The sequence below is a fragment of the Peromyscus californicus genome, unplaced genomic scaffold, assembly GCF_007827085.1.
Source record: "Peromyscus californicus insignis strain IS unplaced genomic scaffold, ASM782708v3 Scaffold_9__1_contigs__length_137607984, whole genome shotgun sequence".
Taxonomy (NCBI): domain Eukaryota; kingdom Metazoa; phylum Chordata; class Mammalia; order Rodentia; family Cricetidae; genus Peromyscus; species Peromyscus californicus.
In genome coordinates, this window is record NW_026294617.1 from 68,981,335 (window position 1) to 68,999,900 (window position 18,566).

The following is an 18,566-nucleotide window of genomic DNA, read 5'->3' on the forward strand; positions in this document are numbered from 1 at the left end:
CCCAGGACTGAAAAACAAAAGTATATGTTGGATACAGTTTCAGAAGAGGGAAAGGGTGCCGAACAACCTTACAGTGCTACAGTGAATGTAAGAGCAGTCGAAAAGGAAAAAGGGATGGGGGGATGGGTATGACCAGAACGTATTAGAGACTTGTTTAAAATTGTTAGGCTAGGAGTGGTGGAGCATGCCTTTAATCCCAGCACTCAGGAGGCAGAGGCAGGCAGATCTCTGAGTTTGAGGCCATCCTGGTCTACACAGTAAGTTCCAGGCCAGCCAAGGCCACATAGTTAAGACTGTCTCAAAATGAGCAAATAACAGTAATTTTTAAAAGAATATATTAATAAAAAGCAAAACATTTCATCACCTACCTGTTCTCTAGTCAGTATATACACACACATATATATATGAACTTACTGGAATTGACTTACGGGCTGCAGTCCAACAATGGCTAGTTATGAATGGAAAGTCCAAGAATCTAGGAGCTGCTCAGTCCCACGAGGCTGGGTGTCTCAGCTGGTCTGCTGGGATCTCAAAGAAGGAATGGATGGGCTGACGGAGGTAGGACAAGCAGGCAAAGAACACCCTTCCTTCTTCCATTGTCCTTATATAGTATTCCAGCAGAGGGTGTGGCCCAGATTAAAGGTGTGCCTTCCAGCCTCAAGGTCTGAATTAAAGGCATGTTGTCTTCCTGCCCAAGATCCACATCACTCCATATCTGGATTATAGTTCATTCCAGATATAGTCAAGTTGACAACCAGTAATAGCTATCACACCACCAAACACCCATTTGCCTAATGATTTACTGCCTAATATGTGGTATTTATTTTTATTGTATTAAAAGTGGCATTTGACTTCTTCCTAAAGTGCACATTTTAGAACCATTGATGAACTTGTTAACACATTGCTGAACCCAATTCTCATTATACCATGGAACAATGTGCCCAAGAATTTACACTTTGAACATTTCTAGGTGATGTGGATACCATTTGGTTTTGTTTGTTTTTTGGTTTTTCGAGACAGGGTTTCTCTGTGTAGCTTTGTGCCTTTCCTGGATCTCGCTCTGTAGACCAGGCTGGCCTCGAACTCACAAAGATCCGCCTGCCTCTGCCTCCCAAGTGCTGGGATTAAAGGTGTGCGCCACCACCGCCCGGCACCATTTGGTTTTTGAGTTGAGGGAACTTGGAGAAATGATTCAGCAGTTAAGAGCACTTATTGCTCTTGTAGAGGACCTGGGTTGGGTTCACATGGTAGCTCACAACCATCTATAACTTCATTTCCAGAGGATCTGATGCCCAGGCACATGGTAAACATACCTATGTGTAGTAGGCAAAATACTGATACATACAACACAAATCTGAAGCTGGGCATAGTGGTGAACACCTTCAGTCTCAGCACTTGAGAGGCAGAGGCAAGGCCCAGCCTGGTCTGTGTAGTGAGAGCCTGTCTCAAGAAAACCAAATGAACCTAAAACAGTTTTTCTGTGTGTGAGGATTTTTTTTTTCCGAGGGGTTTCTCTGTGTACTCCTGGCTGTCACAGAACTCGCTCTGGACGCCAGGCTGGCCTTGAACTCAGAAATCTGCCTCCCTCTGCCACCCAAGTACTGGGACTAAAGGTGTGTGCCACCATTGCCTGGCAAAAACTTTTAAACAGTGACAGTTGAACTAGGAATAAAAGTATAGGTATGCAGTGGTTAATCCCAGCACTTGGGAGACAGAGGCAGTCTCAAAAAAACAAAAACAAAAAACCACAAAACAATGGGTGGCAATCTCCCTTATGTAAGTGTATGCTATTATTTGGTGAAAAATGTTTTTAAGCACTGAGTGGGTATGCGTATGGGTTCATGTGCCACAGCACACCCGTAGAGGGCAGAGAACAAACAGTACAGTCCTCTCTTTGCACCTCTGGGTTTAAAGTGGTTAGGTCTGTGGCAGGACTGCCCACTGACTTGCTAAGCCATCTTTGTAAAGAAGTTTGTATTTCTTTGTGTATAAATGTTTTGCGTCCATGTATTTGTACCATGTGTGCACCTTTGTGGTTATGGATGGTTGTAAGCCACCAGTGGGTGCTGGGAACTGAAGGCAGATTTTCTGCAAGAGCAATAGCAAATCCCGTTTCAAAAGTGCCGTCCCCCCCACCCCACCCCCACCCCCGGAAGAAAAACCAAACCCAGCTGGTTGATACCTGTTTCCTCAAAGCTTAGTACCATAACTACCTGCTTATCCCCTTTTTTGTTTCAGTTTTTTGAGACAGGTTTTCTCTGTTTAACAGCCTGGGCTGTCCTGGAACGCACTCTGTGGACCTGCCTCTGCCTCCCTCCCTAGTGCTGGGGTAAAAGGTGTGCACCACCACCTGCCGGTTCTGCTCGACATTCTTACACTGTCTATACTACAGAATTTTTGTTAAAATGTTTTTTGTTTTTTTTTTTAAACTCATGCCTGAGAGTATATGCCAGGTGTGTTTGGTCTTTGTAGAGATCACAAGAGAGTGTTCAATCTCCTGGAACTGGAGTTACAAGCAGTTTTGAGCACCCCAATATGGGTGTTGGGAATTGAACTCAGGTCTTCTGAAGGAGCAGTGAGTGCCCCTAACTGCTGAGCCATGTCTTCAGCCACTCCAAAGAATTCCTATTGGGTATCAGTACTTGAAACTGTCCGGATAGTTCTAACACTCCACAGCATCCCCATCTTTGTGTGCTCTTCAAATGTTGGAAATATGTAAATGACACCTTTTGACTGTAGGAAACAGTTCGTTTGCTTTGATGAGACAAGGTTGTCCCAATACAACCATTATCTCAGGCTAGTAATCAGAGTGAAATACATTCAGCATCTTCTTTGGAGCCTGTCTTGGAACTTGCTCCGTAGACCAGGCTGGCCTCAAACTCACAAGAGATCTGCCTGCCTCTGCCTCCCAAGTGCTGGGATTAAAGTCGTGAGGCACCACTGCCTGGCAATTTCAGCAATTTTTTTAAAGATGATTTTTTTTTTTAAAATGTACCTTGGGGGTGGGTGTCAGATCCCCTGGAACTGGAGTTACAGACAGTTGTGAACTGTCATGTGAGTATGGGAATTGACCTGGGTCCTTTAGAAGAGCAGCCAGTGCTCTTAACCACTGAGCCATCTCTCCAGTCCCTCAAGAAATATTTTTACAGTAAGTCCAATTAAAATAGATTATATAAGTAGTTGTTACAATATCCAACTAAATCTCATCATTGCAAAGAACCAAGTTCCCACCATCCAGCTGAAAGGCATAGAATCAGAACGATTCCACGTCATCACCTGTTTGCAGGATGGGAAATGGCTCAGAGGGAATGGGGGAGAGGGCACACAACGACAGACAAGACGATCTTGTAACCACAGTTTTAGATTATAAAAACTTCCTTTAATCAAGGTTTGTAATATGGAAGAGATTTGTCAGATAAAATGGAAAGTTTCCAATACATTGAAACATAAACCAATAAGTCACCATAAATACAATACCCAACAGTAAAAACCACAACAGCAAATTCGCACCATCCCTGTAACAGCCATGATCTGATTTTCACATGCTTTCGGGAGATGGCAAATATGGCCTGCTGGATACAGAGCACAGTCGGGCTTTGAGGTCACACTCATCTGACAGGGCTGTGGCATTGGTGGCTCCGCTCAGGAAGCAAAGCAGGTGCCAGCGCATTCAAACAGTGTATTGAACATCCGTTAAATATCAGAGTGAGAAATAAGAAAGCAACATAATCACGCTATCAGGAAGATGGTAGGAAGTAAGGACAGCTGTGTAAAGCTTGAGGCTGAAAGCTGGTTCGCCAGCTTCATTTCTTTGGCTTCTTGGGTAATGGTCGCCGGAACAGTAAGATGTGAGGTTCTGAAAGAATCAGTGAAATCTAAGAAGGGCACTAACACCATTCAAGCACAGTCTATAGTGTATTCCACCGTGTCCCCCAGCCACACCCACTCAAGCTTCATAACAAATTGAAAGTAAGCAGACCGCCTTAGAAGCAGTCCCTGAAGTCTGCCCTTTCTGCCATGTACATAATTGTTTTTCTGTTGTGTGTACAGTCCTGGGGTGTCCTTTATTAGTTTTACCTGGCAGCTGGGTGTCTGGTGTCTTAACAAGAAACAAAATTGCCTGTGCTTGTTTGGAACATATCCAGATATTTGCAGAGACCATAATCAGGGTATATGTGGTCTTAAAAAGGGTACCCTCCAGCTCAATTAAAGACTACCGGTTTTTTGTTGTTTTTCGCAGTAAGGTCATCCCTGGTCTTCCTGAATGTTTATACTCCCATCTTTGCCACTCTCGTTTCTTTGCAGTCACTGAGGGAAAGAATCCTGTAATGATGCCCTCCCCCATCTACTGCCTTGGTCTGTAATCTTCCTTCAGCCAGAATGAAGCTTCTTTACATGGTACTGACCTGGTTCATGGATCATATAATGGACCCATCCCTGACTCTGCTGAACACCAAGATTTCTCCATTCAGATTCCGACATCAAATGGGTTTTAGGGACCAGCTTGGCTATGTCCTTGGGCAACATGACATGCCTGTAACAGAAACACAGGGATGTGAAGAGTCTGTGTTAGTCTTAAGTACAGCGGTAGACACTGACCTATATACAAAGAGGTAGCTCACACCTGTAATTCTGACACTCACAGGGATATGGCCTGTTCTTTGGGGCTATTCTGGGCTATAGAGAATCTGTGAAAACAAGCAAGTAGCTGGGTAGTGGTGGTGCACACCTTTAATCCCAGCACTTGGGAGGGAGAGGCAGGTAGGTAGGTCTCTTGAGTTCCAGGCTACACAGAGAAACCCGTCTCAGGGGAACAGCCAAAAAAACAAACCCAGCAACAAACAACAACAAAACCCAAAGCAAACCAAAAGAAAGAAAACTAAAACAGTAACTACTTCCTGATACCAGGGAATTTGTATAGTCTTACTGTGGAATATTGTGTAGTAGAGGCAGCTAGAAACCTGGGTTTTGTAAATTTTTATAAGAGAATATAAAAAACACAAGTTAATGAACAATTTGAACACCTGGATATCACACACTGATGATATTTGTATTTTCTCTGATTTCACAGGCCTTACAGTCCTTTAGCTGATTACCTGTTTTATCCACTCTAGACCAGTTAAGGAAGAAGTTACTTTGTGCAGAGGAAAGGTCTATTATGGAGTAGGGTATGAACATGCTATGATACTTGGGAAATCCCATGCTTCCCTAATCAAAGGTCGATGGTAAAAGAAGTTATCTGATTTGACTCAGACTACCTCAGGTAGAGTTTATCAAGCTCAATGAAAACGTACTAAATGCTCCCCTTGTAGGGATAACAAGAAGAGCCCCCCACCCCCATAACTCTAGTCCAAATATCAGAAACGAATCTACATTCTAACAATTCCCAGGCACAAAATTGTGACTTCAATGTACAGGACCAAAAACTAAAAAACCTTCTTTTAAACAAAAATGCCACCGCTAAGCTAAAAGTTACATCTTCTTGGGGATGAAGCTACTGGTTTCCCAGCCATGAAAATGTAGTATAATGTTTTATTTATAGATCTGGAAAACAGCCAGTACAAAAGTTAACCGAGCCGGGCGGTGGTGGCGCACGCCTTTAATCCCAGCACTCGGGAGGCAGAGCCAGGCGGATCTCTGTGAGTTCGAGGCCAGCCTGGGCTACCAAGTGAGTTCCAGGAAAGGCGCAAAAGCTACACAGAGAAACCCTGTCTCGAAAAACCAAAAAAAAAAAAAAAAAAAAAAAGTTAACCGAATCCAAGAAGGAAGTGGCTGTTCATCCCAAGTAACAAGCCAGCCTGACCCTGCTTAGTTTCTGAGACCCAGGTGATGTCAGTAAAATGGTGTTGTTTTTCTTGCCAAAAAAGATTGTTATATGTTTGTCAATACACACCAATTCTCCAGAGTGCCTGATGTAGAACAAGTGAAGAGTCACAGGAAAGCTAATAATCATTTTATGTTCTCCAGTTAAGGAGCGATGATATTAAATTATCAAGTCCCTTTCAGTATTACAAGCAATGCAGACCAGTGTAATATCAACCTTTGCAGAACCCGGCCTTTCTTTTTCAGTGTCAATTCACGGCCTTGGCACTATCACACCCAAAATGCTTGCACACTCAGTGCAAGGATGTCTTTACAATCCTTGGCATCCAGCCAGCATTTTAGGCTCTACAACTACCTCACAAGCTGTTTCTCTTCCCTGTGTTCTAAGGGTCTCATCTCAGGAGGTGCCTCTAAGCAAAATTTCCCCAACCTCCCCCCTCCATCGCATGCTCTCCTCACACTTGTACTGAGCTCTAGGACACCAGAAGTCATATTCTTTCTGAAATCAGCTTATCCCATGGATTTTTTTTTTTTTTTTTTTGGTTTTTCGAGACAGGGTTTCTCTGTGTAGCTTTGCGCCTTTCCTGGGACTCACTTGGTAGCCCAGGCTGGCCTCGAACTCACAGAGATCCGCCTGGCTCTGCCTCCCGAGTGCTGGGATTAAAGGCGTGCGCCACCACCGCCCGGCTATCCCATGGATTTTTAAGTCCGTCATAAGCACTGACCATGCACTACTTTACACTTTGTTGTCTCGAGACAGGATTCCATTCTAATGTCCAGACTGCCTGGAACTTGTGACAGCCCTGCAGCCTCGGCTTCCAGAATGCTGAGATTAAAGGTGTGAACTACCCTAGCGGCTTACCTTGCACCTTAACACAACACCTGAAACCTGTATGCACGCCATAAATGCTCAAGTATTTGAGGGGTATCTACCTACGTCCACAGTCTTCATGCCACTTCAAGTCCTGCAAACCCGCTACCTAAAACAAGGCTGACTGACAACCACGCTCCTGTTCTTTTTTAATACACTAATAACCGACAGTGACGCCCTTACGGAACTGTCCTTTCATTGTGAGCACAAAACTTTCAGCTGCGCTTTGGCTACCTTCTTTCTCCCGGCAGACTTTGGAATTTCAGTAAAGGGAGCAGTTCCTATTAGGCAAATTAACCTGCACCAACCAAGTTGTGCGAGCGATGTGAAAGTTCCCAAAGGTAAATTCCAACACGCTTCTATTTAACACCCGGCCAACTCCAAACTCCCCTTTCATTGTTTTAAGGCCTCCGTTTACCTTTCGCGCATGCGCCGTGCGACGGCACCAATTCCCCCACCCACCCACCCACCCACCCAAACCTCTTGCGCACGCGCCGGCTCTACACTGCAACCCTTCCCCCCCTCCGCCCGCCGCCCCCGGCCTAGGTCACTAACTCCTCCCGTGCTCTCCTGAGTCAAGGCGCACAACCTGGCTGCAGTCCCCGCGCCGGCACTAACCGGTACTCGAACTCCTCGTCGTCGTACTTGTCCGAATAGTAAATCTGTTTGTGCGACATGACTGCTCTGCCCGCGGGCGCCCAGCCCCGCGCCGCTGGCCTCCAGACAACTCCCAGCAGCACGCGCTCCCACCCTCTTTGGCCTCGCTTTCAAACACACCGCCTGCACTTCCTATTGGTCTCTCCGGCCGAAGGCGGGACAGCTCCATTTTGAAGTCCCCGATTGGCTTGCACTGGCGTCTCCGCGAGTCGTAAATGGAGTGCCGTGCTCAGGTTTCCGAAGCCTGAGCTGGGTCAGAACCGGGACTCTTATTGGCTCCCACTGAGCCCCGTGCGCCTGCTCACGCAGCCATTGGCCCGCTTTGGAAAGCAGCCGGGTAAAGGAGGGACGGCGAGGTAGGGGGTCAGGGGTTAGTGAGGCCGGAAGTGAGTGTAATAAAGTTTATCTGGGGAGGCCGAGGCCGGGGGAGAAAGTTGGGGCGGTGACTTAAGCCGACAGCTACGCGATCCGGAACCAGATCGGCCCGCGGTCCGGTGCGGAGACTCCATGCGACCCTGGTGAGTGTAGACTTTCTCTCTGTAGCGACCCACTCCTCCTCCACCCCGGAACCCCTCTCCCAGGACCCTACTTCCGGTCTTGCTGTAGCAGTCCCGCCCCCGAGACCCCCTCCCCGGAAGTCCCACCTTCCAACTTCAAGGGGCTCCCCCGAACCCCTACTTGTCTCTTGCTGTCGCGACCACACCCTGTGGTCCCACTCTCCTGGAAATCCCACCCCCGGACAGGCTTTCCTAGCTCCACAGGATTAGAGTTTTCAGCTCTCTGAAACTGCCTTCTCAGGAGTCTCGACTAAACCTAGTCTGTCTAAAGCCTGGCTTCCCAAAGGGGCAAAGCCTGGCTTTGGAAGGAACGGTTCGGCTTAGGAGAAGTGACGCCTCTCGGGGGGCCCCGCCCCCTCGGGGCCCCGCCCCTTCCACTGGCCACGTCTGGTCCCGGGAATGTGGCAGACTCCTGGTCAGGGACCAGGTCCCCCCCGCCTCGGGAGACTTCTCCCTGTTGAGCTTGGGTCCATGTCTCAAAGCCCTGGTCTTACGTCCCGGACGCTTCTATATCCCTCTCCTTTCTTTAAGCCTTGGGCTTAATGCTCCTGAGCTCTCGTTCTCCATCAGGTGGGAGGTGGAAATTTGTGGTTGTAAGGAGTGAGATTATTAGCAGTGTCGTTTCCCCCGTAACCTTCTCTTGACTGTGAAGTAGGTTGAAGGGGCTGGGTTTCGTTTATGGCAGAATGGACGAGAGCGTGGCTTAGAGACTCCTTCCCGTGGCAGACCCTGTTCCTGAGACAGCCATAGGTGCACCTTACTATGGTTGGATTGGACTGAGTGTGGATTTGTGTGAACCTAACAGGAGTCAAAGTTTTCCTGCCATCAGAAGAAAAACTGTTTTGGAGTCAGGAGTAGGGTTTCTTGTCCTTTCCGTTGTTTTTAAAGGACCCCTCCCCCTAACCAGATAACTCCTGTTTGGCATTCATCCTGACCTCACTTGCCCAACCTTCCCTGCTGGAAACATTCCTGAGGCTTTCGCCATTTCCTGCTATTTCCTGCCGCTCCAGCTTCCTCCCTGCTGGGCTGAGGTGCAAAACAAGGCTCTCCCTAGTCGCTACTACCTAGCTTTGGTCCGGTAGGCAATTTGCCATCTCTTTAAGCATATTTAAAGGCTCATGCTTCCCTTTCTTCCAAATGCACACACTGCTGGTCATTCCTTGCCTCTGGATATGAACGCTCCCAGAGAAAGCCAAGACAAGGACATCATAGTGTGTGTTTGTGTGATTGGAAGTGTATGGCTGTGGCAGAATTTCCTCCTCTTCTCTTAAGAGCTGACAGAATTTATTTTCAGGAAGAGGTGTGGTGTTCAGTAACAGCTTTCCTGGGATGGGGGTCTAAGGCCAGGTTTGAAAGAGTAAAGCATGATATTCAACCCGTTTTAAGTGCTGGTATTGTTAACCACAATCATACAGTTTTTAATTCTCCAAAATAAACTTAAGAGTAGTTTGGAGGTGAGCCTATAGGGAACTATCTTCTACCCTTTGTATTTGATTACTTTTTTTTCTTCAGGAAATAAGTGATAGTCTATTCTGGAGCAATGCTGATTGGTCACTTTAACTTCCTGATGGCCTTTTGCAGAGCTGTGGCAGGAAACTGTGGGCAAAGGAATATGGCTTTGGTGGTGTTATGCACTTATGGCCAGATCCCAGCGTCTGGTATCCCTTTCTCCTTCCTGTCTCTATTAACACAGATTGTTTATGGCCCTATTATCCCTTTGTGGCTGGTAGGCACCAGTTCTGTGTTCCGTTGTCCTACCTCAAGGCCAACCCCCATACTAGTAGGAGGGACCCTGTTGGGCGGAGCTTACAGTCTACCAGGAGACAAGTATGCCTGTAGGTCCAAGGGTAGCCTGATCCCTCTGTATCCTCTGGCTTTCCTCACTAGGCCAGTGGGAACGGGGTTGCAAGAAGTCCGTTGGTCTTTGGTAGGTGGCGTGTGTAAAGAGCAGGCTTGCGCTAGCTCTTGCTGGTAGCTCCCAGACGCAGCACCCCAACTGGCCTTTATTCCTCCTAGTTCCCTCTGGGCCTCGATCTCCACCCACTGGGACTACTTTCCCTTCCTGGCTGCCTGCTCTGGTCCACAGCTGTTGTGGCTAAGGATGCTAATGGCCCAGGTTCCCTGGGGCTGCCACCTCACTCACTGTGTGGTGGGGGTGGGGGATGGTCTGGGCTGTAAGGGAAATGCTAAACTCTGGGACACCCCCACCCCCTTTCCACCCTCAGCAGCTTCTGTTTCCTCCTTTATCCCTCTCCTGGCCTTCCCTGGCTTCCTGCTCTCTCTGGCTTGCCCATGTCGGCTTGGATTGATCCCGAGCTCCTCTTAACTCCTTCCTTCCTTCCTTTTTTTTTTCTTCTCTTTTTCTTATTCTTCCATCTTTCTTTCCTACCTGGCACCTTGCTCCTCCCCAGACAGACTACCAGTTGTTTGTATTGGGCAAGGGAGAGTAGCCTGGCTAGCACAAATCGTGCGGGGACGTGTCTCAGCCCCTCTGAGCCCGTGAGTCAGCGTTGTCCTTGGGATTGGTCTTTCTTCTTAGTTCCCCGCCCCTGGGGAGGAGCCAGTCAGCTCTGGGTCCAGCCTGTACTCCTCAGCCATAAGAGGCTTCCTCGCTGGGCTGGGCAAGGATGTGGCCTGAAACTGTCTAGGTCTGACGTGGGAGAGCAGAGGCCACTTGTCCTTCGCCTCCCTAGGTCCTCTGTTATCACCAGGCTGCAGAGGTCAGACCAGGCTAACGGCCTGGGGATGCCCCCTGCCTGGCCCCCTTGCCTGAATTTGGCAGGGGGGCCGGGCCGGGCCGGGCCAGGCAGCAGTCCCCCTTCTCACCCCAGCCATGGATCTTCTACCCCCCAAGCCGAAGTACAACCCACTTCGAAATGAGTCTCTGTCATCGCTGGAGGAGGGGGCTTCAGGGTCTACCCCCACAGAAGAGCTGCCTTCCCCATCAGCCTCATCCCTGGGACCCATTCTGCCTCCTCTGCCGGGGGACGATAGTCCGACTACCCTGTGTTCCTTCTTTCCCCGGATGAGCAACCTGAAGCTGGCCAATCCTGCTGGGGGGCGCCTGGGGCCTAAGGGGGAGCCAGGAAAGGCTGCTGAAGATGGGGCGGGGAATGCAGGGGCAGCCCTCCGAGACACAGGCCTCTTGCCCCTCCTCCAGGACATGAACAAGCTGAGTGGAGGCGGCGGGCGCAGGACTCGGGTAGAAGGGGGCCAGCTGGGGGGCGAGGAGTGGACCAGACACGGGAGCTTTGTCAATAAGCCCACACGAGGCTGGCTGCATCCCAACGAAAAAGTCATGGGACCTGGGGTTTCCTACTTGGTTCGGGTGAGTGAACATCCTCCTTTGCACCCCTCCCACACCCCATCCAGTTCCTCTGCTCACTCCAGCTTTGCTGGGACTTCTGCTCTTCCCCCAACATCTATCTCTGTTAGTCCCCCAGCTCTTAAACCTGCCACATCCCTTCTCCAGTTCCATGACCTTCTGTTCTAGCCTGGGAATCTTCTGCCCAGGTCCCCTTTCCTCCTTTGATCCCTACTCCCAGCTTACGCGATGCCCAGGCACATCGGAGGCGTTTAAGTGTTGCATGAAAACTGACTTCTGATTCTTCCCTCCAGACTCCTCCTCCCTTGTCCAGAGGTATCACTGCATCCCACCCAGTGCCTGCTCTTCCTCTCACAGTCTCTCTCCACAGGGCATGAAGGCCCTCTTTGGTGGCCCTTCTTCACTTATTGGGGTAGCCCCAGGCAATGGGAAGTCTACTTCACCTTTACTCCTGTTAGGGACTACATAGGACAAAGTCCTAGAACCTTCTGCAAAGGGTGGGGAGTGCGGGGAGGGGGAGGGGCCGCTGATCATTCTTGCCTCCTTCCTCCACAGTACATGGGTTGTGTGGAGGTCCTGCAGTCAATGCGAGCCCTTGACTTCAATACCCGGACTCAGGTCACCAGGTTAGTGGAGAGGCAGGTATATTGTTGGAGTCCTAGGATTAGTGAAGTCACAGAAGTCTCAGTAACGGGGAGGAGGGAAGTTGGGCATTTGGTGGTGGTGCTGATGGTGACTTCTCATCGGGTGGCCAAGAGAATTTAGAGAAAGTTACAGAAATGCGACTGACTGGAAAGTGCCAACTCTGGTCTGGAACACCACCTTTCCTATCCAACCTTGGAGATTATGGGAAGAAGGATTAGAAAAGGTGGGGTCGAGGTTGCTGTTGTTTTGGGGAAGGGAATGGAACATTTGGTAACTGGGAAGAGGTGGGGCCATAGCCACTGAGGCCCTAACCCAATCAGCCAGGAAGCGGCCCCTCAGTGTCATCAAATATTAAAGGCCCTTAATTCAATCCACCACGACAAAGAGCCTGGAGTGCTCTGGGAGTCTGGCCTGGTCTTCCCCTCCCCCAGCTCTGTGGCAGCCCCAGGCGGTGGGAGGCCAGTGGTGGGTCTGAGTACCCCTGTTCCTCCAGGGAGGCCATCAGTTTGGTGTGTGAGGCTGTGCCTGGTGCCAAAGGGGCAACGAGGAGGAGGAAGGTATGTGTGGTTGTGGTGGAGGGCGGGAAGAAGGCGGATGCAGGCATGCGGGAAGAAGGCCTCACATTCTGAGACTCTCCTGGGACCCTTTCCTAGCCCTGTAGCCGCCCACTCAGCTCCATCCTGGGGAGGAGTAACCTGAAGTTCGCTGGAATGCCAATCACTCTCACTGTGTCTACCAGCAGCCTTAACCTCATGGCAGCAGACTGCAAACAGGTGGGTGGGCTGCTGAAGGGACCAGGGGTAGTTATGGGAGGGTCAAGGGGGGATCTGGAGGCCAAATTTTGGAATCCTCAGGAGCAACTGGAGAGTAGAGAAGGAAGAAATTACAGGGGTCGGGTATAGTGACCCCTTTAATCCCAGCACTCAGGAGGCAGAGGCAGGGGAAGTTCCAAGCCAGCAAGGGCTATATAGTGAGACCCTGCACCCCTGCCCCCCCAAAAAGAGAATGAAATTAGGAGAATGTAGGATTGGAAGCCAAGAGAGGGAGACTGGGGTTCCAAGGTTCTGAGCTGGGGTGAGGAGACACACTGAGCTCTGAGGCTGCCTGACACTTGCCATTCCCTTCTCCATCCCCTGCCCTCATCAGATCATTGCCAACCATCACATGCAATCTATCTCATTCGCGTCTGGTGGGGATCCGGTGAGTTGGGGAACAGAGGAAAGATGGGGGTGGGGGAATGAGAGACTAGGGGCTAAGAAGGAAGATACTGGCCAGAGGATGGGCGTGGTGGCACATGCCTTTAATCCCAGCACCCTGTAAGTTCCAGGACAGCCAGGGAAATCCTTTTTTGAAAAACCAAAAGAGGGGGAGAGAGAGAGAGAGAGAGATAGAGAGGGAGAGGGAGGATTGTGGAAATGCTGAAAAGGACAGAGTCTTATCGGGTCAAGTAAGATGGGGTTGTAAAATTTAGCTAACTGGTCTCTTCTGAATCTCTCCTCTCTAGGACACAGCTGAGTATGTTGCCTATGTTGCCAAAGACCCTGTAAATCAGAGAGGTGAGGCCTGTGAGCAACACCGGGTGGGGCCAATTCTCTGAGAGGCATGTGGGATCACTTCCCCTACTCTACTTGATAGGGCTATTCTGCTGAGGATTGGGGGGTGGGAGGCTCCTGCCCATATGTCCTCCCAACACCTTACCTCAGAGCTCACTGTAGTTTCTACTGTGCCCCTAGCCTGCCATATCCTGGAGTGTCCTGAAGGGCTTGCTCAGGATGTCATCAGCACCATCGGTCAGGCCTTTGAGTTGCGCTTCAAACAATATCTCAGGAATCCACCCAAGCTGGTCACCCCCCATGACAGGTGAGCTGTGTAAAGAGTGGGATGCAGCTTGGGAGCCTCAGGCTGGGGTTGGGAAGTAGTTTTCTCTTCCCATGCTTGAGCTCCAAGAGTTCAGAAAAGGTAATGACCTATGTGACCCTGCCTCCCTCTTGCTACTGTGTTAGGTCTCCAGTGGCTCAGCAGGACAGTCTGTTGAGGGCCAGGTCTGCTGCAGGGACAAGTTCTTCCTTTTGTTTGCCTAGGGTGAGGTTATATTCCAGCACCTCCCACTAGGTTGCCTTTCCTAGCTGGATGGACTCTGGCTCAGGCTCCTCATTTCTAGCCTATCCCTGTGTTCTCATATACTCTTTTTTTCCCTTAAAGATTTATTTTTATTTTATGCACATGTGTATTTTACTGCATGTATGTAAGTGTATACAGTGCCTGTGGAAGCCAAAAGAGGCCATTGGATACCCTGGAACTGGAATTAAAGGTGGTTGTGAGCTGCCATGTGAGTTCTGGGAACCAAACCTGGGTCCTCTGAAAGATGAGCAGTGTTCTTAACCCCGGAGCATCATACTTCCCCATTCATTGCTCTGTGCTTCCCTGCTTCTGAAGGTCATTAGCAATCTAGATTTTAGCCAGGTGCTGGTGGCACGTGTCTTTAATCCCAGTACCAGCAGGCAGAAGCAAGTGGATCTCTGTGAGTTTGAGGACAGCCTGGTCTACCAAGCGAGTTCCAGGAAAGGTGCAAAGCTACACAGAGAAACCCTGTCTTGAAAAAACAAAAAAACAAAAAACAAAAAAACAAATCTAGATTGAGAAGAGTGGTTTTTTTTCTGCATGTGTGTTTGTGTTGGGGCATATGTTATATGTGCAAATATGTACCTGCATGTGTGTGCATGTAGAGGTCTGAAGTTGGTATCATATGTCTTCCTCTATTGGGTCACACTTTGTTTATTGAAGGTCAGGATCTCTCCCTAGCCGGGAGCTTGCCAGATATGGTTAGCAGCAACTGCTTGCTCTGGAGCCTGTCTCTGTCTGGGGTTACAGGTGGCCCCCATTCTTATACAGGTGGCCTGGCTTGTGCATGGGTTCTGGTGATCTGAACTCTGACCCTCACACTTTAGCTACTGAGTCATTTCCAGAGCATCTCTTTTATCTGAGACCCCCCATGTTTCTTTTTTCACGTTTCGAGAGATAAACAGTGTGACCATCAGGGACTTTGTACGTTAGGCCTTCCTGGCTATCCATCCCTGTGTTCAGGAGTGCTTCTGTCCCTCTTAGGAGATACCGAGGCTGTCAAAGTGCGAGGTTTTGGTTTAAAACCAAGTTAATCTGACCCACAGTAGATGCCTAGTGTGTGGTCACGGTTCTCTTCCCTTCCTGGGTCTCTTGGCCACCACATATTTACACCGGCCTCACTCCATCCATCCCTTCTCAGGATGGCTGGCTTTGACGGCTCAGCTTGGGATGAGGAGGAGGAAGAGCCACCCGACCATCAGTACTATAATGACTTCCCAGGGAAGGAACCCCCTCTCGGCGGGGTGGTAGACATGAGGCTTCGAGAAGGGGCTGCTCGACCCTCTCTGCCCACTGCCCAGATGCCCAGCCACTTGGGAGCTACGCTGGTAAGCTTCTAGGATGGAGACCACCAGTCTAGGGTGGGGGTGGTGGCTAGGACCTGGGTCTCACCTGATTTTCCTTCTTACAGCCTGTAGGGCAGCATGCTGCAGGAGACCCTGAAGTCCGTAAACAGATGCTGCCTCCCCCACCTTGCCCAGGTAGGAACAGTTTGCCGAATGGGACAAGAGATGGGTACAGAAGGCAGGTCTGGGATTGACGTAGTCTGTGTCTTTCCTTAACAGGCAGAGAACTCTTCGATGACCCTTCCTATGTCAACATCCAGAATCTAGACAAGGCCCGGCAAGCTGGGGGTGGGGCCGGGCCTCCCAATCCTTCCCTTAATGGCAGTGCACCCCGAGACCTCTTTGACATGAGTGAGTGAGTCTCTTGTAGCCCCACGTTCCTCCTTTTCTGCTTATCTGGTCTCACTACCTGACTTCCCACAGAGCCTGGGTCTTGGGTGTATATTGGGCCCGTTCTCCTAGCCATCTCTCTACACCCCTAGAGCCCTTTGAAGATGCCCTTCGTGTGCCTCCACCTCCCCAGTCCATGTCCATGGCTGAGCAGCTGCAAGGGGAGTCCTGGTTCCACGGGAAGCTGAGCCGGCGGGAGGCTGAGGCACTGCTCCAGCTCAATGGTGACTTCTTGGTGCGAGAGAGCACAACCACACCTGGCCAGTACGTGCTCACTGGCCTGCAGAGTGGGCAGCCCAAACACCTGCTGCTAGTGGACCCTGAAGGCGTGGTGAGTGGCGGAGGTGTGCATGTGTAGGGATAGTAGAGAAAGGGACTGTTTCCTCTCCTTACTGCTTTCTGCAGGTCTCCTTTGCTCTTCTAGGTACTTGGTATCTGCCTGCAGTGGCCTGAGGTTCCTTCCCTCCTGTCCCTCAGTCTGAGCTGTTCTCTTTTGGTTTTTCAAGACAGGGTTTCTCTGTGTAACAGCTATGGCTGTCCTGGAACTCACTCTGTAGACCAGGCTGACTTCAAACTCACAGAGATCCACCTGCCTCTGCCTCCTGAGTGCTGGGACTAAAGGCGTGCACTACCACGGCCGCCTCTGAGCTGTGTTCTTTACAGTTCTGACCAGTCCTCCAATCCCAGACCTAGAAGTGCTTACCTGATCTGTGCTCCTTTTCCAAGTGAGGAAGTGACCCATCACCAACGTCAGATGGTCATGGAGTAGAGACCCCAAATTTCCTCTTTCGAGAGGAGTCAAGAGTCTCTCTAGTCCCTTAGCTTCAAATTCAATGTCCTTTTCCCTCCTTTTTCAAAATCTGACCTGCCTCTGGTTTACCTTACAACCTTGGTGTCTTTTCTCGGCCTCTTTCCTACATTTGTACTGTGTGTCCTCCATTGAGACATACCAGTTCTTTCAAGTCAGAAGTTTCACTGCTTATCAGCTTCCATGTTTTTGGGCTCATGTCTCCTTTCACATTCTCCCAGTTCACTGGCCTATCCATTCCTGTGTGTGAATATCTTCTCTGTAAAGAAGCCTAGATAATCATGGCTGACCGCCCCCTCCCCCCGGTTGAGGTCTTCCTGAACTCTTCACTTGAACTGGCCCTCTCATTTCCCACCTTCCCAGGTTCGGACAAAGGATCACCGCTTTGAGAGTGTCAGTCATCTCATCAGCTATCACATGGACAATCACTTGCCCATCATCTCTGCGGGCAGCGAACTGTGTCTACAGCAGCCTGTGGATCGGAAAGCGTGATCCTCAGTCTTTCCTGGATGCCCTCTGTCCCTTTCTCCTGTGTTCTGTAACTCCTGGGACCTCTGTTCTGTGGGTCTGGCCTTGGGTGGGAACTGGGGGCCGTGTGGACACTGGGTGCTCACCTGAGAGGGGTTTTAGTTCAGAACCTGGGGTAGCATTCTGCTTCTGCCCAAACCTCACCAAAGTATTAATGTACAGAGTGGTCCCTTGCCTGGGCCTTGTCTGTGCCAACCTGATGCCCTTTCCCCCAAAGGGTGGGTTCTTACAATGGAAAAGTGCCCTGTGCTGATAGGCCCAGTGGAGCAATTGCCCTTTGGGGGAAGGGAAATAATCATACCTCTGGTTTACCCCTGGTCTTCAGGGTACCCCAGATCCCTCTGAACATATCCTGCTCCCTGTGCATCCCCTTAAAACTTTGTGCCTTTGACTATCTCCTACGTCTGCAGATACTTTCTGCAGAGTTCTCAGGCCCGTCATGGATAGGGGTTGTTGACCCCTTGGCTTCTGGAGCACTGTCATGCTCAGCATCTCTTCCTGGGTTTGGGAAGAAGGGGGCAGGAGTGGCAGCTATCTCCTCTGCCTTGTGACTGTGCAGCCTTTAAGAGATTGCCCCAAGCTGGGCTTGGTGGCACATGCCTTTAATCACAGCACTCAGGAGGCAGAAACAAGAGGATTTGTGAGGCCAGCCTGGTCTATCATAGAGTGAGTTCCAGGACAGTCAGGACTATGTAGAGAGGCCCTGACTCCAAAAACCAAAAAGAGAGAGACAGAAATTGCCCCAGCGCCCCCTCCTGGTGGCAGGGGGAGGGGCGGGATTGGACCGCTGCCTTGCTCAGTGCCTCCTGGCCTCGCTCCCTTTTCTCCACGGGGTCTATACATTTCTTAAGCCTGCCCCTCCCATGATTGCATGTGTGTTAGTCTACACAGCCAAAGTATAGCCCTTCTTCCTGCAACCCCATCCAGTCTCCCTCTTTTGGGATGGGTGTGTGTGACTGACATGGTCCTCCAGTATGTGTACAGTTAACCTCGGGGTGGGTTTTGTGGAGGTGTTGAGACTGAAGCAGCAGACAATCCCCATACCGTCTGTCGGTCTGGAACTGCACTGTGGTTTTTTTTTTTGACACACATGCATTTTAGGGCTGTAGATTTATTTTCCCGATTTTGTTTCTGTTGCTTACTTTTCAGCACAAATTATGATAGTCGATTACATTTATACATCACCTCGTTGACTTTTCCAAACCTTTTTTTTTAAACAACTGTTGGGACTTTACTCTCTGGCCTAAAAGGAACTAGGACAGGGTTCGTTTTTCTTCTTCCTCAAGAGAGCTGAGAAGAACTTTGGTTAAATAGTGTTGTGGGGTCATGATGTGAAAGCTCACTGCAGATCCTACATTCTGCCTGTGGGCCGATGCATTCAAGACAGAAACCTTGCAAGGAGGGTAGACTGGTTTTCAATCTTGGCCTATTTTTGGTTTGGCTGTCTTATACCAAAGGGAAATAGTCTTCATTAAAGTCCATATTTCTTCTACCT

At 49.8% G+C, this 18,566-nt stretch overlaps 2 protein-coding genes across 4 annotated transcripts; one reads left to right on the top strand and one right to left on the bottom strand.

Annotated features, from left to right (window-relative positions):
• Positions 1-3,352: 3,352 nt before the first annotated feature.
• On the bottom strand, positions 3,353-7,455 carry Cks1b (CDC28 protein kinase regulatory subunit 1B). The gene is made up of 3 exons (XM_052730717.1): positions 7,313-7,455; positions 4,407-4,534; positions 3,353-3,856 (listed from the first exon to the last, which is right to left on the bottom strand). Exons 1-3 carry the CDS (start codon positions 7,369-7,371, stop codon positions 3,804-3,806), a joined length of 240 nt encoding a protein of 79 aa, XP_052586677.1. The 5' UTR covers positions 7,372-7,455; the 3' UTR covers positions 3,353-3,803.
• A 184-nt stretch (positions 7,456-7,639) lies between these two features.
• Shc1 (SHC adaptor protein 1) lies at positions 7,640-18,563 on the top strand. Of its 3 annotated transcripts, XM_052730711.1 has the most exons (13): positions 7,642-7,869; positions 11,069-11,236; positions 11,789-11,859; positions 12,372-12,435; positions 12,532-12,651; positions 13,025-13,078; positions 13,383-13,434; positions 13,612-13,738; positions 15,141-15,327; positions 15,411-15,480; positions 15,565-15,696; positions 15,828-16,066; positions 16,907-18,563. In XM_052730711.1, the coding sequence occupies exons 2-13, from the start codon at positions 11,072-11,074 to the stop codon at positions 17,033-17,035; spliced, it is 1,410 nt and encodes a 469-aa protein (XP_052586671.1). In that variant the 5' UTR covers positions 7,642-7,869; positions 11,069-11,071; the 3' UTR covers positions 17,036-18,563. The 3 variants fall into 3 exon arrangements, with proteins under 3 accessions (XP_052586673.1, XP_052586671.1, XP_052586670.1); XM_052730713.1 differs by lacking the exon at positions 13,025-13,078 and having other exon boundaries at positions 7,640-7,869; XM_052730710.1 differs by lacking the exon at positions 7,642-7,869 and having other exon boundaries at positions 7,899-11,236.
• The last annotated feature ends 3 nt before the right edge of the window (positions 18,564-18,566 follow it).